Source organism: Petaurus breviceps, unplaced genomic scaffold, assembly GCF_028583685.1.
Source record: "Petaurus breviceps papuanus isolate PSGF00001 unplaced genomic scaffold, PetGlider_PUasm1.0 98, whole genome shotgun sequence".
NCBI classification, from domain to species: Eukaryota; Metazoa; Chordata; class Mammalia; order Diprotodontia; family Petauridae; genus Petaurus; species Petaurus breviceps.
In genome coordinates, this window is record NW_027187460.1 from 31282928 (window position 1) to 31307074 (window position 24147).

The following is a 24147-nucleotide window of genomic DNA, read 5'->3' on the forward strand; positions in this document are numbered from 1 at the left end:
TGTCCACATTTCTCATGTTCAACTACTTTCCATTAACTCAGGCCCTCATCACTTGGTGTCTGAACTACGACAGCCTCATTTTTAGGTCTTTCCTTTCTCCAATGCATCCTCCACACAGCTTCCAGGACAATTTATTTTAAGGTACAGGTCTGATTTACTTCCGTTTTCAATGATCTTTGGTGGTTCCCCATTGCTTCCAGTATAGAAATGTAAACTCCTCACCTGGCATTTAAAACCTTTCACAATCTGTCTTCAACTTCATTTTGTGGACTTAACTTAAGAATTCTCCTCTGTTCCCACACTTGACATTTCTGGTGTTGTGTCTATTACTGTTCCCTGAACTCAAGCTTTCATCTCCCATTTCTACAATCTGTCCACCGTGCCTAGGATTCACTCCCTTCTTCCCTGTGCATCATGGAAGGGCTTTGTCTCTTTTTTTATTTTTTTAGTTTACATCACTCATTTCCACATGATTTTGAGTTACACATTTTCTCCCCAATTTTCCCTACCCACCACCCCAAAACAGCATTCCCACTGAATATCCCCTCCCCCAGTCTGTTCTCTCCCATATCTTCCCCTATTCCCCCTTCAACAGGGCTTTCTTTAAGTATCTGTTCAGTTATGTCCTCCTGCCTTAAGCTTTTCCTGATTTTCCTCCTCCCCTTCCATTAGTAGCGCCTTCTTTCTCTTCAAGTTGTCCTGTGTGATTAGTTACCAATGTACACAATATCTTCCCAGTAAAATGTAAACTCAAGCTGTGTGACCTTGGGCAAGTCACTTAACCCCAACTGCCCTCCAAAAAGCAAAAAAAAAAAAAGATTGTAAACTCAAGAATAGGTACTGTTTGCCTTGAAACCCCATTGCTTAGCACAGTGCTTTGAACTTGGTAGGCAATTAGTGTTTGAGCTGAGTTGTTAATGAGGAATGTAAAGCAGTATCTCCAGACATTTGTAGTGTATGCTTCACCTGTTCTCAATAGCTCATACTGAATGCTTTTTCTGTCATGGTGATTTCCTCAGAAACCAGCTCCATTGGGTTGCATTGCTGGATAATTATTTTTTTCCAAGGCACATGGATGGTCCTTGCTCATGTGTCTGACATTCTTATCATAGGAAATACTTAGAAAAGGAGAGGTATTGTGCAAGATTCTGTGCTATTCTGCATTTCCCAACAGGCAAGAGAGCAGGGAGGGAGAATCTGCTTGAAACAAAGAATATCTATAACTGCTTGGCATTCTCAAGCAATCCACATTTATTAAGCCTCTGCTGTATGTGTGTCAGTTGTACTAAGCTCTGGGGATGTGAAGAAAGGTAAAAGACAGTCCCTGCTCTCAAGGAGTTCGTAGTCTAATGGAAGAGACAATGTGCAAACAACTATATACAAACGTGCTATGTGCAAGGTACATTGGAGGTGATCAGTAGAGAGAAGGCGCTAGAATCGAGAAGGAACCAGGAAAGACTTCCTGTAGAAGGGAAGGTTTTAGCTGAAACTTAAAGAAAGCCAGGAGGCAGAAAGAAGGAAGGAGAGGGGCGGCCAGGTGGCTCAGCGAGTAAGAGCACTGGCTCCAGTGTCGGGATGACCTGGGGATCGAATCCGGGCTCCGACACTCAGCACCACACCCAGAAATAACTGGCCGTGTAACCCTGAGCAAGTTACTTAACCCCAATTGTTTAGGGGCGGCCAGGTAGCACAGCGAGTAAGAGCACCGGCTCCAGTGTCGGGATGACCTGGGGATCGAATCCGGGCTCAGACACTTAGCACCCACCCAGAAATAACTGGCCGTGTAACCTTGAGCAAGTTACTTAACCCCGATTGCTCATAACAAAAAAAAAAAAAGGAGAAAGGTACTCTTGTGTCAATTCACTTGAATAAATATTAAGCACCTACTGTGTGTGGATCACTTTGTTAGGTGCTGATTTACTTCAGTTCAATGATTAAACAAGCATTTACATACTATCTCTATTCTCGTCCTCCCTGATTTATGCGTTATTTCATTCTCAATGGTAGCTGTTCTAAACCTTCTTGTTTCTCCTTAAGCTTCACACAACATCCCATACCCTCATCCTCTGAAATGAAGACCTTGAATTATACTTCACCATAAAAATTGAGGAGAATAAGATAAACTGCCTATTAGGGAAGAGTAAAGGGATTGGTATGCAGCAGTGAGATCCTAGTTACTTGCAGTGGACCTATTCAGCACAGTTGCATGACTTCCTATTTCAGAGTTCAACGTCATGTCTGTTGAACCAAATTAGGTAGATGGTGGGAGTATTCCAGTTGGGTAAGGTATGTGTGAAAGGTCAAGGGGGCAAAAGGACTTAAGGGCAGTGGACAGTGTAAAGTTGAACTGGATAACTGTAGGGTTAAGATTTTAAAGGGAGTAAAGGTCAGAAGTTGAGGTCAGAACAGAGACTGGGAAAGTAGGGAAGGGTAGAGTGATGAGATTGTGGAGATCATGAAGAAAAGGTTTGGTGAAGGGGGAGAGGGGTTGAGGTGTGGGGAGAAATTGATAAGAGGTTATGGTCAGATGGAGCAACATTGGCATGAAATGTTGTGGAGGTAGAATACACGTTGGTGATTAGATTAAGGGTATGAGCATCCTATGTGTACCTACCATGGAGTGAAGGTATAGACCTGGGTGTTGAGGTTGTCAATGAACTGGGAAGCAAGGCCTTTTGAGGAGACATCAGCATGTAAATGAAAGTTCTCAAGTATAAGAATTAGGATTGGGGAAGAGAGGGAGGCTGTGAGCCACATACTGAACTTTCTGAGAAAGAATGACTTAGAAACTGGAAATTATAACCACTAGGATCTGGATAAGATGATATTGCCTTTGCAGTTTCTCAGGATCCTTATCCCAAATCACACACTGATGAGTCAAATGGCCCAGAACAAGACTAAAGAAATCCTTGAAGGGTGATTTTTCTTTAATGCTATCAGCTTGAGCTGATGATTCTGGTGTGTTCTGCCCAATATTAAGTGCCAGTGATTGGTGCCCCCAATTAAATTAAACAATTAGTATCAATTAGTTTTTACAAAGTGATATTTGCTGAGAAGATTTAGTAACTATAGTAGTACAACATTTCCTTCTAGTACCTGGGGGCACATTTTTCTCTATAAACCTAAACCCCAGGGAATGTGAGGCTTAAACTTTTTCTTCTTAATTTTAAATTTACCAAAATTTTCAGTTCCAAATTCTTTCCCTCCCTCCATTTTTCCCCACCCATTGAAAGTGCAGGAAATATAATACTCATCATACGTATGAAATCATGCAAAACTGCATTAGCCATTCTGTGCTCCTGCCCTCCCCCACCCCCCCCCCCCAAGTCAATAAAAATAAAGAAAAAAAAGTTTTATTCTGCACTCTTGAGTCCCTCAGTTATCTACCTGGAGGTGGGTAGCGTTTTTCATCATAAGTCTTTTGGAGTTATAGTGAATCTTGTATTGATCAGTTACTAAGTCTTTCACAGTTGATTATCTTTACAATATTGCTGTTAACTGTGTATGTTGTTCTCCTGGTTCTAATCACTGCATCAATTCATAAAAATCTTCAAACTACCAAAAATTATTTTACAGAGTTAGAAAAATAATAACAAAATTAATTTGGAAGAACAAAAGGCCAAGAATGTCAAGGGAATTAATGAAAACAAGTGTGAAAGAAGGTGTCCTGGCTACACCAGATCTCAAACTGTATTATAAAGCTGTAAGCATCCAAACTATCCGGTATGGGCTAAGAAATAGGGTAGTATATCAATGGAATAGATTAGGTTCACAAGACATAGCAGTAAATGATCATAATAATCTAGTGTTTGAAAAGCCAAAGACTCCAGCTTTTAGAACAAGAGCTTACTATTTGACAAAAACTGCTGGGAAAACTGGAAAACAGTTTTGAAGAAACTAGGAATAGACCAACATTTTGCACCATATACCAAGATAAGGTCAAAATGGGTGCGTGATTTAGACATAAAGGTGATACCATAAGCAAATTAGGAGAGCAAGGAATAGTCTACCTGTCAGATTGATGGATAAGGGAAGAATTTATGACCAAACAAGAGACAGGAAGCGTTATTAGATGTAAAATGGATAATTTTGATTATATTAAATTAAAAAGGTTTTGCACAAACAAACCAATGCAACCAAAGTTAGAAAGAAAGCAGGAAGCTAGAAAACAATTTTTATAGCAAGTATCTCAGATAAAGGCCTCATTTCTCAAATATATAGAGAAATGAGTAAAACTTATTATAATTCAAGCTATTTCTCAATTGATAAATGGTTAAAGGATATGAATATAGGGTCTTCAGATGAAGAAATAAAAGCTATCTATAGTCATATAGAAAAATGCTCTAAATCACTACTGATTAGAGAAATGCAAATCATCACAATTCTGAGGTACCACATCACACTTATCAGATTGACTAATATGACAGAACAGGAAAATAATAAATATTGGAAGGTATGTAGGGAAAATGGGACACTAATGTACTATTGGTGTAGTTGTAGAGTGATCCAACCTTTCTGGAAAGCAATTTGGAACTATGCTCAAAGGGCTATAAAACTGTGTAAACCCTTTCACCCAGCAATAACACTACTAAGTCCGTATCCTAAAGAACTTTTTTTTTTTAAAGGGGTGGGGTGGGAAAGGACCTTTTTGTACAAAAATATTTATATCAGTCCTTTTTGTGGTGGCAAAGAATTGAAAATTGAGGGGATGCCCATCAATTGGAAAATGGTTGAACAAGTTGTGGTATATGATTGTGATGGAATATTATTTTACTGTAAGGAATAGCAAACAGGTGTAATGCCAAGCAAAGGCAACTTCCCAAGGTTCAAAATACCAGCATAGGTGCTCTCCATTTTATTCAGTGACAAATTAAGAACAGAGAGAATCAACATATAGCATCATTCAAAATACAGCATTTACCAAGTGTAATTCAATCAAGTACTACCCCACCCCTGGACATTAGATTCATTTAATCAATCACAAAGTCCCTCTTCTAAATACTACTCCACCCCTAGGCTGTACCTTCATTTAGTCCATCACAAAGCTCCTCTTCTCAAATGGAGATTAGTTTCCAATCATAAGTAAAGTACTTTCATTTGTTCAATCACAGAGCACAAAAAGGTCAACATTTCCCCACCCTTGGATCACAATTGAATCTACCCCAGAGTTACAGCAAGCTTAAGCACAGCATTTAATACCCAAATGGGGGTCTTTTCTTCATCTTGACAGGAGGCAAGTTCTCAGCAATCTTTGTTCCTGGGGAGACAAAGCTTAGCAAGGCCACAAGATACATTGCCAGTCTCTTCATTAATTCATTCTCTGTCTGCAGAACAGTCCTAGGACCCCTGAAAACATTAGCAAAACCCTCTTCCAGGATTTCTGTAAACATACAACAAGAAAATCCTTCTTCAGGGCTTCTGAACCAATAGCAAGGTTACAAGACCTCTGCAACAACAGCACTGTCCTTCACCAGTGGACAGAATTCACTCTCTGTCTGCAGAACAGTCTCAGTAGCTCTGAACCAACAGGAAGGTTCCCAGACCCCTGCAACAACAGCACTGTCCTTCACCAGTGGACAGATCTTGCAAAAAACAACATCAAAACAGACAGACAAACTACCAGCATAACAGCCATGTCTCCTCAGTCCTTGGCAGCTCTGGGTGGCAGCTCTCAAAAGTCCTGGGCAATTCAAAGCGGCCCTCAGCAATCCTCTCAGTCTCTCTCTGCCTCCAAAAGGGTGCTGCTTCCAAAAAGTTCTTCTACCTCTCTCTTGTGTCTCTCCAAATTTACATCACCAGCTCCTCTCAGTCCAGCCTTCTCTTTTCACATCAAGTGGGATTAACAAGCTCTGGGTTTTAACACAATCAAACCAAAAACCAAGCCAATACAGGGGGATCTTTAAATTCCATTACTATTACAGCAGGATACTCTCAGAAAAACCTGGAAAGACTTACATGAACTGATGCAAAATGAAGTGAGCAGAACTAGGAGAACTTCATACACCATATTGTTGTTGTGTTTGTCCTTTGTTTTGGAAGAGGACCTTGGCATCAGGGAAATGATGATATGACTTGCAGTTTACTTTGATTTGAGTGAGGGAGGGTTGTGCAAGGTCACCAGCCTCACATTCTCCTCATGAGCCATCACAGTAATCTTGCATGATAATCAACTGTGGATAACTTAGCTATTCTCAGCAATATGATGATCCACCACAACTACCAAAGACTCATGATAAAAAATGCTATCCACTTCCAAAGAAAGATATGATGGAGTTTGAATGCACATTGAAGCATACTGTATTTCACTTTATTTTCTTCATGTTTTTTTTTTCCTTTTGGTCTGTGTCTTCTTTCACAATATGACTAATATAGAAATATGTTTTACATGATTGTACAAGTATAACTCATATCAAATTACTTACCATCTCAGGGAGGGGGAAGGTGAGGGAAAGAAGAAGGGAGAAAATTTTGAACTTAAATTAAAAAAAAGAATGTTAAAAATTTTCTTTACATATAATTGGGGGAAAATAAAATATTATTAATTTTTGGTGTCTTTTTTTTAATTTAAATGCTTTATTAACTGCTGATTTACATCATTCGTTTCTGCCAGATTTTGAGTTACAAATTTTCTCCCTATCTTTCCCCCACCCATCCCCCCAAAACAGCAGTCCCACAGGATATCCCCACCTCCAATCTGCTCTCTCCCATATTCTCTCCCATACCCGTTTCAACTTTTCCAGTGGATCTCTATGCCTCAATGCCTGTATATCTTTTTTCTTAATTACATGTAAGATGGTATTAATAATAGTATACACACACACACACACACACACATATATATATATTTGAATATTTGATTTTAAAACTTTCAATTCCAGACTCATTCCCTTCCCCCCCCCCCGCCACCCACCCCCACTGGGGGGACAAGCAGTTCAGTATAGGTTGTACATGTGTGGCTAATGCAAAACAATAACATAGTAGATGTATTGTAAAAGACTGACTACCTTTCCCTCCCTCCTATCCCACCTCCCACCTGCTCCATTCTCTACTTTGATCCTGTCCCCCCTCAAAAGTGGGTGCTTCCAACTTCCCTTCCCCCCAGCCTGCCCTCCCCTCCATCATCCCCCCCTCACATCCCCTTCCCCCCCTACTCTCCTGGAGGGTGAGATCCCCTATTTAGTGTGTATTTCCCTCCCTTCTCAAGCCAGATTCAATAGGAATAAGGTTGACCTATTCCCTTTTGCCTTCCTATTCTTCCCCTCCATTGTAACCATTTTCCCTTGCCTCTTCTGTATGAGATAGTTTGCCCCACTCTATCTCTCCCCATCTCCTCTCATTATATTCCTCTCACCTCTTAATTTCACCTTTTAAGTATCATCCCTTCCTGTTAAATTGGTCCCGTGCCCTCTATGTATACCTGTAAACGTATATACACACATTCACATATGTATTCATATGCCCGCATACACTCATATAAAGACACACATACACACACACACATATATATTTCTAATCCCTTCAACTACTGAGAAAAGTTTCATAGGTTACAATTATTGTTTTTCCATGTAGGAATGTTAATAGTTCAACTTTGGCCAGGTGGCTCAGCGAGCAAGAGCACCGGCCTCAGTGCCGGGACGATCCGGATCAAATCTGGGCCCAGACACTCAGCACCACACCCAGAAACAATAGCTGGCCATGCAACCCCGAACAAGCCACTCAACCCTGATTGCTTAAAAAAAAATAGTTCAACTTTGATAAGTTCCTTATGATTTCTTTTCCCTGTTTACCTTCTCATACTTCTCTTGCTTCTTGTATCTGAATGTCAAATTTTCTATTCAACTCTGGTTTTTTCAGCAAGAATGCTTGAAAGTCCTGTATTCCACTGAATGACCATATTTTCCCCTGAAACATGATACTCAGTTTTGCTGGGTAGGTGACTCTTGGTTTTAGTCCCAGCAACCTTGACCTCCGGAATATCACATTCCAGGCCCTTTGATCCCTCAGTTTAGAAGCTACCAGATCCTGGGTTATCCTGATTGTGTTTCCACAATATTCAAATTGTTTCTTCCTGGCTACTTGTAATATTCTCTCCTTAATCTGGGGATTCCGGAACCTGGCTATAATATTCCTAGGAGTTTTCTTTTTGGGATCTTTTTCAGGAGGTGATCGGTGGATTCTTTCCACCTCTATTTTGCCCTCTGGTTCTAAAACATCAGGGCAGTTTTCTTTGAGAACTTCCTGGAGGATGCTTTCCAGGCTCTTACTTTGGTCATGGCTCTCAGGCAGTCCAATAATTTTTAAATTATCTCTCCTGGATCTATTTTCCAGGTCAGTGGTTTTTCCCATGAGATATTTCACATTGCCTTCTATTCTTTCATTTGTTTGGATCTGTTTAACAGCATCTTGATTTCTCATAAAGTCATTAGCTTCCATTTGCTCCAGTCTAATTCTGAAGCAATGATTCTCCTCAGTGAGCTTTTGAGATTCTTTTTCCATCTGGCAAATTCGACTTTTTAAGGCATTCTTCTCCTCATTGCCTTTTTGAGCCTCCTTTGCCATTTGAGTCAGTCTGTTTTTTAAGGTATTATTTTCTTCAGTCAGGCTGTTGACTCTCATTTCATAATTTTCTTGCATTGTTCTCATTTCTCTTCCCAATTTTTCCTCCACTTCTCTTATCTGCTTCTTAAGGTCCTCTATGGCCTGTAACCAGCTCGTATTTTCCTTTGAAGCTTTTGGTGCAGGAGTTCTGACTTCACTGTTTTCCTCCTGTTTCATGCCTTGCTCCTTCTTATCCCCAAAATAGGAGTGTAATGTTGGAATCTTCTGTCTGCTTTATTTCCTTTGCCTGCTCATTTTGCCACTCAATGATTTGACTTTTGGGCTTTTTGCCACAGTAGGACTCTGCCACCAGACAGGGGAGTTTTCGTCCCAAATGCTGGGGTTTTCTCAGCTGCCGGAGGTATTAGATGGGTGCCCTCTCTGAGGTCTCCACATGCTCTGGCAAGCTGGACACACACCCCAGGACCTCCACCCTAGACTGCAATCCAGATCCAAGCAGGTTAAAGCAAGAGCGATGACCCCTCAGACTGGTGCTTGGTCCCCCTACACTCTGCAGGCCAGGAGCTGAAGCCACCATGTGGCGCAGGCAGGCTGTGCTGGTGTCTCAGTGGTTTCTCGCTCTGGGGGTAAAAGCCACACACTCCCACTTTCTGGGTCCCAAAGTCCAGACTGCACTGGCCTCTCACCTTGTCCTTTGCATCTATGTATTGATAAATCTGGGAACGGCCACAGCTGCTGCTGATCTGGAGTCCCTCTGGCTGGTGGCTGGTCAGGCCCGCCCTGGGACTAAAGCCTTGGCGTGGGGCTGGGCTTGGCTCCCAGAGTGCTGCGCTGGCCGATTCCTGCCGGCCTGCCAGGCTGTCCTCAGTGGGAGGTTAGCTTCTCTGTGTCATTTTGTGGGTTCTGCAGCTCCAAAGTTTGTTTAGAGTCCCCTTTTTACATGGATTGGGGAGGGTGGAAGCCGGAGCCACGGGAAGGTCATGCTTCTACTCCGCCATCTTGGCTCCAAAATAAAATATTATTAAAATAAATAACTATGTAAGTATAAAAAAAGCCTTGTCAAGTTTTTTTTCCTGAAATTATCCCTTCATTATTTCTTATAGCAAAATAGAATTTCATCACATTCATACATTATAATTTATTCAGCCATTCCTTAATTCACTGGCATCTCCTCAGTTTCTAATTCTTTGCTACTACAAAAGAGCTGTTTTCAATACTTTTGTAGGTATATAGGTCCTTTTCCTTTTGCTTTGCTCTCATTAGGGTATAAGTCTAATAGTGGTCTTGCTGCGTCAAAGGATAGGTGTAGTTTTATAACCTTTTGGGCATAGTTCCATATCATTCTCCAGAATGGTTGGATTTGTTCACAACTCCACCACCTTTAGGGCATTAATGCACCTCTTTTCGTAAACTCCTTCAGCATTTGTCATTTTCCTTTTCTGTCATCTTAGTCAATCTGATGGGTATGAGATGATACCTCAGAGTTGTTTTAATTTTCATTTCTCTAATTTTTAGTGATTTAGAACATTTCTTATATGACTACTGATTACTTTGATTTCTTTTTCTGAAAACTGCCTGTTTATAGACTTTGACCATTTATCAATTGGAGAATAGTTCTTTTTTGTTTTTATAAATTTGGTTCTATTCTCCATATATTTGAGAAATGAGACTTTTATCAGGAAAATCTGATGTAAAATTTCCTCCCCAGTTTCCTGTGTTTCTTCTCATTTTGTCTGCATTGATTTATCTCCCACAAACCCCACTATCTTTTGTTTATTCATGAACTTTTCTCCTATCCATAGGTCTGACAGGTCACCTTTTTTTCCCATGCTCCCCTGATTTGCTTACCATGTGACCCTTTATGTCTAAATCAAATACCCATTTTGAGCTTATCTTGGTATGTGGTGTGATATGCTGACCTATACCTAGTTTCTGCCATACTACCTTCCAGTTTTCCAAGCAGTTTTTGTCAAATAGTGAATTCTTGACCCAATAGCTTAGATCTTTGCATTTCTCAAACACTAGGTTGCTGTTCTCATTTGTTTCTATATATTGTGTACCTAATCAAGAGAGTGTCCTCAAACTTTAAGCAATCTCTACAAAATGTTTGCCCCATCAAGTTCACTTCCAAATGTAGCATAGCAGAGAGACAGGTACCCCCGCTTTTGCAGAAATCAGCATCTTGACTGCAGCATCATTCTACTGCTAGGTTGTATCCTGGTTGTTCCTTAGGGAGGAAACATAAAGTCTGGCCTGGACTCCAGCTTTCAGATTTCTCCTACCATCAGACTGGGGTGAGTTTCTTGCATGTGGGGACAAACCTGTTTATATTGCCATAATGTATGCATGTATTTTTGTCTTCCTCTTTGCTAAATTGTGTGGCAATAAAGCTCCAGATCATTTCATTTCCTGCACACCATTTTTTTTTAGAAATCCCAAACCCAGGTATGTGCTTTAACCAGAGCTGAGAAGTCAATTAAACAATCATCAATGGGGTGGCACATGATATTGCATATACCTTTTTGGTCAATCATCATATTGTGTGACCAACAAATTATGAAACCAGATTAGAAGAGATATGGTAGAGGAAGAGAAATATTACACCAAATATCATCAATAAAAGTCTTATATCCAAAGCATGTAGGAATGTAAAATATAAATGTAATAATATAATAAATATAAAATAGCCAGAGCCTTCTCTAATAGATAAGTGGCAAAATAATATGAACAAGTAGTTTTCAAAAGAATTGCAAACTGTAGATGATAATGTGAAAGCTTGTTTCAAATACAAAGAAATCTAACAGAAATGCAAATTAAAACAACTGAGATTTCACTTTACCCCTATGCAAATTGGCAAAGCTATAAAAGGATGATGAGAATAGTTAATATTGTAGGGGTTATAGGAAAACAGGCACACAGATGTTCTGTTGGTAGAGCTGTGACTTAGTTCTGGATTTCTGTTTGGAATTATGTAAGAAGGGTGTCTAAACCTACTTGGATCTAGCAATGTTGCTCCTGGGTACATATGCCAAGGAAGTCAAAGATAGCAACTTTGGTCCAATAGTTGACAAAATATTCATAGCAGCATTCTTTGTGGAGCAAAGAATTAGAGACAGAGTGGGTGCCTAGAGATTGGGGAATGGTTGAAAGAAAATTAAACCTGTGGCCTATGATTGTAATGGAATATTATTGTTCAGTAGAAAGGGACAAATATGAAGAATTTAGGGAGACATGGGAAGATTTGCATAGGGTGAAATGAACAGAACTAAGAGAACAATAACACAAAGAATGAAAACAACAATGTAAATGAACAGATCACAAAAGGAAGTTGGAGAAGCATGGAGAAACCAATGAAGGTTCTAGAGAAGAGAATGAAATTTATCTACTTCCTTAAGTCGGAGAGGTGGGGAACTACTACCAGAGAAAGTTGCTTATATTGTTATTTGTGGTCATTGTCTCAGATACTTTTGCTTAATTGTTTTTCTTTATCAGGAGGGAAGGTGCTGGGTGGGACATGATGGTGATGCAAAGACAATATCAATATGGTGAATTTTTAAAAGACTAATTAAAATGCCTCCTTCCTCCCTTCCTCCCTCCCTCCCTCCCTCCTTCCTTCCTTCCTTCCTTCCTTCCTTCCTTCCTTCCTTCCTTCCTTCCTTCCTTCCTTCCTTCCTTCCTTCCTTCCTTCCTTCCTTCCTTCCTTCCTTCCTTCCTTCCTTCCTTCCTTCCTTCCTTCCCTCATTTCCTCCTTGCTCCTCTCCTACCTCACTTCTTCCCTCTTTCTATATAGCATAGACTTGTCTTGTCCAAAGAGTCGTTGCTGTGGAAACTCAATGATTCAGGTGAATTGGCATACTGCTATGAGCTCCTGAAGTTCCTGTCATCTTGGTTTTGGTCTTGAATAGACTTCTGGGAAGAAGCCAGCAGGGTGGATGCTACCGAGAGACCCTGAGCAGAGCTGATGGAGGTCCAGGGTGTGGTGACCACAAGATTCCATTCAGTGTTGCTTGAGCACAGAGAAGAGTAATGATGGCTAGAAACAGAACACAATGGAGCTGATGGGATATATTGCTGAGGAATGAATCTGGATCCGATTTACTGACCAGGCATGGGTCAGGAGAAATAAAATGGTGAGCTCTAAGTTCTAGAGTTGGTGAGGAATATCATCCCAGCAAAAAGCACTTTTTTCCCTCATTTGTTAATAAATCCCATCTCTTCTACTTTTCTCCCTATAGAGTTTTCTTGTTTGTTATCTAAATTTTTGTTGTAAAAACTTGATGGTCATCATTCCTCAGATTTCTTGGTTATTAAACATTCACAACCTCCCTCCCCCTACACACACACACACACACACACACACACACACACACACACACACACACACACACACCACAGGATCCCATTCCGTAAAGGGATAGGAGACTTTTTTCCTTCCAAGTAAGCTGTGGAGTAGTTGCCAGTATTGAAGGAAGAGAGAATGTCTATTGTTTCCATAGTCTTCCAGAATTCTTTTCAGTCCCAATTCAAACCCCGCATTTATTTTATTTTCCTTTAGTATGCTCTGAGTCAAGACAAAACACACACACACACACACAGACACACAGACACACAGAGAAAAGACACATAATGGAGTAGAGTGGGCTTCCTGTATGACTGTTTGCTGAACAGCCTATCCCAATGGTGAGTGATAATTCCCATGTACACTATTGCTCAGAATTAGAGGGCTTCAATCATTTCATGCCCAGCTTTAGTGAGGCCTAGCTGGCAAGATGTCAGTGCCTAGGGTGACAGGGCTTCTGGACTCATTCAGCACTCTTTCTGGTGGTTAGACTTCTATGATCAGAATACAAAATGGTCTTCCTAGTAGAAAGAATGTAGGGGGATTTAAGGAATACCTTTCTTAATGAGTCTTAATGAGAAAGAGAGATAGGGGTGAGGGGGGAGAGAGAGACAGGCAGAGAGAGAGAGAGAGAGAGAGAGAGAGAGGTAACTGGCTGAAGGGTATGGGGACAGCTATTTATTGAACTAATAAAAGCAATTAAGAGGTCTTCTATCTTTCCATATATCAAAGATGTGAGCAGATACCTTCTCAAGACTTGTCAAACCCTGTAACCACTACTCACTTTTGATGATTTATGTAGACATAAATACTACTGCCAAAAGGAACCTCAAAATAATAAAATCTTTGTTAGGTCTTTCTCAAAGTGATAAAGTCTTTGTTAAGAAATTGAAGACCTTAGGGTCATAGGTAATGTTTTCATCCCTACTGACTGAAGGTAAGGGATTCAGAAGAGAAAGGTAGATTTGGAAAATTAACATCTGATTAAGAAGATAGTGTCTGAGAGTGGGATTTGGATTTCTTAGCCAGGGCTTAAAATGTAGGAATGGATGACAGGCTCTTGGTCAGGGATGGAGTGTACCTAATAAAGGCTTGTAAGAACGTGTCTGAAGTTTTGAAAATCTGATTGTAAAAAAAGATTGGAAACTGGAAAAGAAGGTGGAAAGAGATACCTGCCTATGTATATCCACTAAGTTAGGTACCATGTAGCAAGAATAGAAGCAGAGATATCTGGAAGTTCACAGGAAATGAAATCCAAGACAGGTGCCAGTCATAAAACCCCAGGCTTTGTAGAAATGCATAGTTTATGCAATAGACAGCATGAAGTAGAGATTCTAAAGGAGGCAGATTTAATCTCATAGGTATCATGGAGATTTGTTGTGATCATAGAATTATAGATTTAGAGCTGGAATGGACTTTAAATGAGACCACAACTGGAAGAACTCATTTTACTTAAATGAAACAGGATAGGCTTAAAAAAAAGAGTGGAGGGGGAAGAAAGTAGCATATTGTATATTAAGAAAATATACTTACGTGAGGAAATCTAGGCACTAGAGTGGGGAGGCATGGTGAAAAACACTTGGGTGAAGCTCAATGGAGGAAGAAAAAGAAACAAGTGAAAGAAAGAAGTGAATTCAGAAAGCAGGTCATAATGCTGCTACAGAGTCACCAAAGACCACTGATGGGGGACTCCAATTATCTAGACATCTGATGTAGCTTGCTCTATCTCAGCCAAAAACAGAGCAGCTAGCTACTCATGTCTTGAGTTGCCTTTTATTCTGCAAAAGGTGGAAGAAGCAACAAGAGAAAAATTCTGTTCTGGATATGATTCTCACAAGGACAAACTGGTTGCTGAAGTGAAAATGATGGAAATTTGGGGGAGGGTAGTGACCACTCCCTCTTAGAATTGAATTGGTGAGTTAAAATGCATTCAATGGGGGCAGCTAGGTGGCACAGTGAATAGAGCACCCGCCCTGGAGTCAGGACAACCTGAGTTCAAATCCAGCCTCAGACACTTAACACTTATGAGCTGTGTGATCTTGGGCAAGTCACTTAGCCCCCATTGTCCTGCCTTCCCCCACTCCAAAAAGCAAAAAAACAAAAAAAACATTCCTTAAATAATCACTAAGGGCCAAGAACCATGCCAAATCCTGGGGATACAAATATAAAAGTGAGATTGATACTCTCTAGCCTCAGAAAGCTTATGTGCAGGTGTTTTGGTTTGGGAAACAGAATGGGGAGGGGAAGAGAGTACGAATGCACGTACTGGCAAGTTGGAGAACAGAGCAGTTAGTTGGGGTAGAAAGTGAAGCATGGCTGGGGCTGGATAAATATAGTAGGCAATATCACACACTCACTCATTAAGGCATTGGGAGCCCTAGGGTTTGTGTTCTAGAGCTAAGAGGGTTAAGTCTCCTAGGACAAAGACTAGGGAGGTTCAGGAGTCTAGATGGTACAATGGCAGATAGAACCAAAGGCAAGAAGATGGGTGGTGGAATGTGGAAGCATGACTGGGGCTGGCTAGATGGAGAGGACTATCTGATACATTCGTGTGACACCATTCAGGGCAGCCTACTCATGCATCAGAGTAGGAATACCAGAACACAGAGGGCTGAGTCCCCCAGGCCAGGGGATTTGGATAGAGTTGAGAAAAAGCAGGCATGGTCTACTTGTTTCCTAGATTTGAAGAGATTAGATTTTATAGTGTTCAGAGAAGGGAACGCACATTATTGTTTGTTTATAATAACTATATAACATAAATATGATACATAATATTATCTATAATATATGAGTATACAAACACACACATATTTCCATGGAAGGAAATACTATAGGGTAAGTCAACCAAAGGAGGATGGGAAGCTATCAAGAATGAAACTCCAAACATGCAAAGAGAAATAACTTCAATGAAGAGAAAAAGAGGGAGTTGTTTAAAAAGACAGATGTAGCTAACAGTAAGTAGCTGAGTGGTATAGGAGATAGAATACTGGAATTGGAGTCAGGAAGTTCTGAGTTAAAAATCCTGATTCAATTGCCTATTAACTGAATGACTCTGGTCAAGTCACTTAACTTCTTTCAGTCTCAGTTTCCTAATCTGTAAAATGGGTACTAGGGGCAGCTAGGAGGCACAGCAGATATAGCACCAGTCCTGGAGTCAGGAGCACCTGAGTTCAAATCTGGCCTAAGACACTAGATGTGTGACCCTGGGCAAGTCATTTAACCCTGTTTGACTAAAAAAACTAAAAAATAAACAAGAAAACCAAAACCCAACTAATACAAGCACTTACCTCATAAGACTGTCATGAGGGTCAAATGAAATAATATATGTAAACCTTTAAGCACTATATAAATGTTAGCCACCATTCTAATAATGACTGATGCTTATGTGGCATAAAAGTTTGCAAAGTACTTTAAGTATATTATCTCATTTGACCCTCACAACAGCCTCGTGAAACAAGTACTACAGGTATTACTGTACCCAATTTGCAGATGAGGAAAATGGACTCAAAATCAAAAGGCTTATTTGTTTTTTTTGAAGTTACCCTTTAAACAGCTTCTATCTAAGCCATGTAATTATCTGTGAATGAATGTTCACATGTAAATTGGTTGATTCAGGAAAAATGATAGTCTTGAAAGTGAATATAGGAAAAAAAGCATGAGGATTTGAGGAAATTAATAGAAAGTATAAATTTAGTGTTCTGTCCTCAGGGAAATTCCTTGGTGATGTATACACACAAAGGAAATATTTTTCTTTGCCAGTGGGATTGGAGAACCCAAGCAAGACCTGAAGTCAGGAATGGGTCAGAAATAATCTTGGAAATGTTGATTGAGGTCTGTTTCACCTCAGTTTAGGGCAGGGAGTCTTCATCTTTTTAGAGCATCCTGGCACCCTTGGACAGTCTATTGAAGCTTGTGGACTCCTCAGAATAATGTGTTTAAAGGCATAAAATAAAATGTGTGGGATGACAGAAGAAACCAATTATATTGAAATGCAGTTACCAAATTACTGAAAAAAGAAAAAAAAGTTCACAGATCCCAGGTTAAGAATTAGTAGGGTGGGGTGGCTAGGTGGTACAGTGAATAGAGCACTGGCCCTGGAGTCAGGAGGACCTGAGTTCAAATCTGGCCTCAGACACTTAACACAAAAAAACTAGCCATGTGACCTTGGGCAAGTCACTTAACCCCAATTGCCAACCAAAAAAAAAAAAAGAATGAGTAGGTCCTTACTTGAGCTTTAGTGAGAGATGGACATGTTTCTATAATCAGAGAATGGCAGGGCTGGAAGGAACCTTTTAAATATAGCCCTTCGTTTTACAGAGAAGCAAACTGAGGCCCAGAGAGGTAAAGTGATTTGCCTAATGTAAAAAAATTATTTCGTGGCAAAGCTAGGACTAGAATTCAGATCTCCAGACTGTTGAGAATTGTGTGTCCTGAAGACCATGTTTCCATTCCCTTTGGCCGTGGCCTTTCCCTGAGTCCTGGTGTTTTCCCCTTTGAGGTTACCTCATAACTACTTTTATGTATATTGTAGTTAACTACTTATGTATATGCTGTCTCTTCCCATTTGAGAGTAAGCTCTTCAGGAATAGGGATTCTTCTTTGCTTTTGGTTGGGGAGGAGGGTGGTATTCCTGGCCTTTTCCTCAGTGTTTGGTGTATAGCAAGCTCTTAATAAATGCTTGCTGATTGATTGAACAGAGGGTCCTTCTGAGGAGAGAGGGCATGTAATCCAAGCCAGAGCTATTTAAGAAACCCCTCAACAACATAACTGACAAACGATCATCTTGTCTTTGCCTGGAGACTTCCAATGAGTCTTTTTGGACTGGCTTTTCCATTCCACTTTTGGACAGTTCTAAAGATGCTTTTCTGACATCAAACCTAAATTTGCCTTTTTATGATTTCCATCTGCTATCCCTAGTTTGGTCCTCTGGGGCCAAATGAAATAATCCTAATCACTCTTTCATCTGACAGTCCTTTGAATACTAGAAGGCATCTATCTATCAAGTTTTTTCTTTCCTCTATCAAAATTATACCCACAGTAGGTAGAAAATAGCAATCCACATACAAACTGCCTTCCCAGGAATGTCAGCTTCACTCTATGCTCAGCATCAGAATGGGAACAAAAAGGCAGATTTAGGGGAGGCCAGGTAGCACAGCGAGTAAGAGTACCAGCTCCAGTGTCAGGATGACCTGGAGATCGAATCCTGGGCTCAGACACTTAGCACCCACTCAGAAACACCTGGCCGTGTAACCTTGAGCAAGTTACTTAACCCCGATTGCTTAAAAAAATAAAAAAAAGGCAGATTTAGATTTGATGTAAGGTAAAGGAACTTAATAATTGGAGCTGTCCAAAGTGTCTAGGGAACCATCTTGGGAAGGAGGGAGTTCCCCTTTCCTGGAGGTCTCTGAGCAAAACTAACATGACTGACCACTGTTTGCATAGGTTGTAGAAGAGTTTCTTTTCTTTTCTTTTTTTCTTTTTGGATTGGGGGAAGACAGGGAAATTGGGGTTAAGTGACTTGCTCAAGGTCACATGGCTAGTAAGTCTTAAGTGTCTGAAGCTGGATTTGAACTCAGGTCCCCCTGACTCCAGGGCGGGTGCTCTATTCACTGCACCACCTAGCTGCCCCAAGAGTTTCTTTTTTCAGGTGTGGGCTATTCTACATGACCTGAGAGACCCTCTGAGGTCTTCTGATTCTCTTTATTGTTCTTCTGAGGTGAAAGGAATTTGACAGAGGTAAGCTCTCTGGGATAGTCATAGCTCCACCAATTTTTGAGGATAGTTTCTGTACTATCAGTATTAATTATTCTTTTAAAATTTGATAAAATTCTTTGAATTCATCAAGACTGGAAGATTTTTTTTTGGGGGGGGGTTGGTAGTTCTATTACAACTAGTTTTAGTTTCTCTTCTGAAATTGAATTTAAGATTCCTCTAAATCTTCTGTTAGTTTGGGTATTTTATATTTTTTGAAGATATTCCTCTATTTCTTTGGCATTCTTGGTTTTAACCAATACACTGTGTATTGCAGATTCTGATCATTTTATGTCTTCCAGTTTTGTTATGATTTCCCTTTGTTTGCTTGTTTAGAAGAATTGATATTTATGCCCTCTTTTTAATCAGATTGGCTAAAGGTTTATTGATTTTATTAGTATTTTCAAAGAATCAGTTTTTAGTTTTATTTATGATTTTTATAGGGTCTCTCTTTTGGTTTCTAGTTTATCCTTTCCCTCTCTAATTTTTAAATATCTCTTTTCTGCTTATTTAAAATTTATTGGTTGGCTTTTTGTTTTTTAAAATTCATATTCAGCCCATTAATCCTCTCCTTTCCCCTTTTTGTTCATGTATATTTTTATGGATATCATTTTACCCTGAGGACTGTCGTAGCTACATCCCAGAAATTTTGAAATGCTAGCCACTCGAATCCTAAGCGTTCTCCCAGTATGGACCCTTATAAAACCAAACTACTCTGATCCACAGAACTTGCTAAATCTGTTTTCTTTCCTAATGCATGTCCCTTAGTAGTAGAGAAGGAGTGTGGTGTAAGACATTGTGGCTTAGTGGACAGAGCTTTGGACTTAGCACTTTGCACAGTGCGTGGCATATAATAGGTGCTAAATAAATGTTTATTGATTAATTGATGGAATTATGAAGGTCTAGGTTTGAATCCTACTACAGACATTTACTAGCTATATGACCCCTAGGTGAATAATTTAACCTCTGAGTCTCAGTTTCCTTATCTGTAAAATGGAGATGATAATAAATGTACTTATCTCTAGGTATTTTTGTAGGTTTTGCTTTTTTTTTTGGAGGGGGGAGGGCAGGGCAATTGGGGGTAAGTGACTTGCCCAAGGTCACACAGCTAAGTAAGTGTTAAGTGTCTGAGGCAGATTTGAACTCAGGTTCTCCTGACTCCAGGGCCAGTGCTCTATTCACTGCACCACCTAGCCACCCTTTTTTGTAGGTTTTAATGAGATAATGTCTGTAAAGCACTAAATGTCAGCTATTATTGTCATCACCATCATTTTTATTATTTCCTTCACAAAACCTTGACTCCATATAAGTAATGCTTCTGTACCAGATGTCACCTTTGTGACTGGACTCTTTGTTATACCAATTTGCACATAGTATCATAGATTTAGAGCAGGGAGGGTTTTCATAGTCATCTAGTCCAACCCCTTCATTCTATAGTTGTGGAAACAGAGGTCCAGATAAATTAAATTACTTGTACCCATAGGTAGTGGCAGAGATGGAATTCAAATCCTTGATCCTCTGATTTCAGATCCAAAGTTCTTTCTCTAGTACCATAGATTTATATGTAGCCTCGTCATGCATGTGAAGTTTCGTATGTGATTGTTCTATCTCTTCACCTGAAATGTAAGCTACTTGAGGGTTCGAATCTATATCTACACAGTTCTCCCCATAACCTTTGCTATAGATGCTTAATAAATGTGATGATGATGATGGTGATGGTAATTGTGATAATGATGGTTATGATGGTGATAGGAATGGGGATGATGATGATGGTGATGAGGATAATGATGATGATGGTTGTGATGGTGACAGGAATGAGGATGATGATTTTTATGGTGATGATGATGGTTGTGATGACAGGCGTGGGGATTATGGTGATGGTGATGATGATGATGATGATGATGATGGTTATGATCATGACAGGAATGGGGATGGTGGTGGTGGTGGTTATGATGATGATAACGATGGTGATGATGACAATGATAATTTTCTGGAAAACTCTCTTGCCCCTAGTTAATGAATCACAAAAACCCGTACTTAGAAAGAACCTAAGAAGTCATCTGGCACAAAATGTAATTGAGTAAGAATTCCTTCTATGACACCCTCAACATGTTGTCATACAGCTTTCACTTGGAGAGAATTAGTAGGGGGGAACCCATCACTTCCCAAGACAGTGTATTCCATTTTGGGAAGGAAGGAAGGAAACAAGCATTTATTAAACACTTACTGTGTTCCAGGCACTGTGCTAAACTCTTTACAAATATTATCTCATTTGATTCTCACAATAACTCTGGGAGGCAGTTGCTATGATCACCCTCATTTTACAGATGAGAAAACTGAGGCAAACAGAAGTGATAGTTTATAAGTATGTGAAATAAGATTTGAACTCAGTTCTTCCTAACTTCAGGGACAGGGCTCTATCCACGGCACTACCTCGCTGCCTCTTTTGGATAGCTCTAAATATTGGGAAACTTTTCTAACATCAAGCTATAAATCTACCTCCTTGTATTTTTTAAACAGTATTTCTCCTAGTTCTGCCCTCTGGGGTCAGGCAGCACAAGTCTAAACACTTTCCCACCTGACAACTCCTCAGATAGATGGAGAGGAATCATAAAACCCTCATGCCTTCAAGGAAAGGGACTTGCTCAAGGTCACAGGCAATAATTAGCAAAGGCGGCATTTGAACCCAGGTCTGCCAAATCCAGTATCTAAGCCAATGTGCCATGATGTTTCTTCTACAGATCACTAAAGATGATGTTTGAGTCAAGTCTTGATGGAAACCAGGGACTGAAGAAATGGAAGTAAGGAGGCAGAACATTCCAGACATGGGGGATAGCCAGTGCAAAGGTTTGGAGATCAAAGATGGAGTATTGTATATGTGGAGTGGTGAGTAGGCTAGTGGGTCTGAATGGGAGAGCAAGGAGGGGAATAATGTACAAGAAACCTGGAGGGTCAGGAAGGGGCCAGTTGGTAAAGAGCTTCAAATGCCAAACAGAGTAGAACTAGAAGAACTAGAAGTAATAGTCTTGCAGGAGAAATTTCACGGATAAATAAAATCAGGCCATTTCTCTGAGCATAACATAATTTATTAATAGACGCATGCAATGTATTAATAAAGGACAGGTCAATGACATGCCTTCATTTGTGTCAAAGACCCTGAGTGAGAGCTGGCATGGTCTTTTATACCAACATGCATCTTTCTTCTGATTGGTTTGAGAGACATCACTGGCCCTCCCCTGGCAATCCTGATTGGTGGACATTTTAATGAGGAGGTAGGCTAAGAGTTTTAGTACTGTCCATGGGATTTTCTTGGCAAAGATACTGGAATTGTTTGCCATTCCCTTCTCCAGTGGATCACCTTTTGTCAGAACTCTCCACTTTGACAGGTCCATCTTGGACATCCATCTGCATGTCATAGCTCATAGTTTCATTACAAGTCCCTCCATCATGACAAAACAGTAATGGGTGGTGGTGGAGGTGAGATTGTTGTTGTGCCTGACTCTTTATGATACCATTTGGGGTTTTCTTGGTAAAGATCCTAGGGTAGTTTGCCATTTCCTTCCTCCAGTTCATTTTATAGATGAGAAACTGAGGCAAACAAGGTTAAGTGGCTTGCCCAGGGTCACACAGTTAATAAGTGTCTGAGGCCAGATTTGAATTCAAGGAGATGTTTTCCTGACCCCAGGCTCCCACATTCTATTCAATACACCACCTAACTACCAGTATAACTAAAAAGAAAGCTGAGTTCAACAGAATCAACACTTTGGAATTGTACTGGGGTTTTTTGAGAATCCCTTGGACAACAAGAAGATCAAATAAGTCAACACTTAAAGAAATTAATTCAGTCTATTCACTGGAAGGTCAAATACTGAAACCAAAGCTTAAATACTTTGGCCACATAAGGTGAAGATAGGACTCATTGAAAAAGACCCTGATGTTGGGAAAGATTGAAAGCAAAAGGAAAAGAGAACAGCAGAAGATGAGATGGATATAGTGTCATGAAAACAAAGAGCATAAATTTAGATAGACTTTGAGACACAGTGGAATACAGAAGGACCTGGCATGCTATGGTCCATTGGGTCACAAAGAGTCATACACAACCAAACAACAGGTTCAGAGTTCTCAGCTCCTTCCTTTCACTTCATCTTTGGGAGGAAGGAAAGGCAGCTGGGGAAAGTAGGTTGGTCCTCAGATGTGGCTGATCATGCCCTTCTCTAACTCCTAAGGAATGCAAGTTGCAAGCGATCTTAACCAGAAAAACATAAGCCATTTCAATCAGGTTTTCACTGTCTTGTTCCCCACTTTGTAGATCAGGTCATCCCAAATTTTAATGAAGGGAGCAAGGACAAAGCTCAAAGGAAGGTCTAAGTCAAACGGGGTCCTGTTTATAGGGTAAGCAGAAGCCACATTCCCATTTGGGTGAGACCCAGCCCAAACTAGTGAAGGAGCAGAGGCCTCGGGGGCTGAGTGATCACATTACTTGGTCACACCCTTCAATGACTACTTGGCCTTTTCAGGAGTGGCATCTTAACAAAAATAGGAGGAAAAAAAATGGATCACAAATTAATAATTGGTTGTTCATATAATAGCATAATATTAATTTCTATCAATAGGTTGCCACTGCAATTGATTGAGTGTGGAGGTTTCACATCAGACTTGTGTTTCCAGAAAATCACAAGGTATTGTAGGTTTGAAATGTAGTTTCTACAGAGCCAGGCAGACCTTCAGGTGCTGAGTGATTCCCAGAGAGGAACAGTAGCAGGAGTCTGCCTGACTTGCCTGCATGGGTAGGCACATCTCATTATCTGATATTAGTAGCTTGACAGCTAATAGCATCTGGGAACTGCCTCAATTACTAGAAATCTCCACATTTCACTCAGCCAGAACACTCCCAGGCCATTTAGCCAATGAGCCCTCCGTTATCACAATCACTGTTATCTGCCAAGCTTTTGGAGATTAGTAGTCCAGTGAACTTCAGGCTTACTTGCCCTTTACCTGCAAAACCATTAGGCTGTAGTTGCTGTTTATTGAAAGAAAGTTTTCTCATTCTTCAGGTGATGGTTGCTTGAACTTCCTAGAAGAGGCTGTATGGGAGCAAGCTTTCAGCACCCAAGGAGGAGATTTGTCTTTTATTTTAAAAAACCTTCCTCAATTCTCAGCTCCTTTAAAACTGAGGATCATCTCTCTAAAGCCAACAATCTTAGAAACCTAAGCACTTTGCAAACATCAACTTTGTCTCGGAGTCCAATGAGGAAAAATGTAGCCCTCTTATAAATGGTGCCAGAGAGGGGCTTACTATCGACATAACAGCGATATGTGGCTATACTTACTAATAGATACTTATAGATACTTATACTTACTAACAGATGAAAACTTGCTTCATCGTAGGAAGTGGGTGCCAGAGGTCATTGTCAATTTCCTCCTACCGCAGCATGCTAAAGTAGAGATATGTTAAATTTGAAGTTGGGGATCTGTGTTCAAATTCTGGCTATATTACA

At 40.2% G+C, this 24147-nt stretch overlaps 1 protein-coding gene across 3 annotated transcripts in view; it reads left to right on the plus strand.

The window, feature by feature from the left end:
• The window catches only part of DERL1 (derlin 1), a 65055-nt gene extending 52270 nt beyond the window's left edge, over positions 1–12785 (plus strand). The window contains exons 8-9 of one of the 3 annotated variants that reach the window (XM_069081055.1): positions 10769–10853; positions 12350–12785. In XM_069081055.1, the coding sequence (XP_068937156.1) occupies positions 10769–10853; positions 12350–12460 (196 nt within the window). In that variant the 3' untranslated portion in view covers positions 12461–12785. The remainder of the gene's footprint in view (positions 1–10768; positions 10854–12349) is intronic. The other 2 variants (XM_069081058.1, XM_069081059.1) reach the window with 2 other exon arrangements.
• Positions 12786–24147: the final 11362 nt, after the last annotated feature.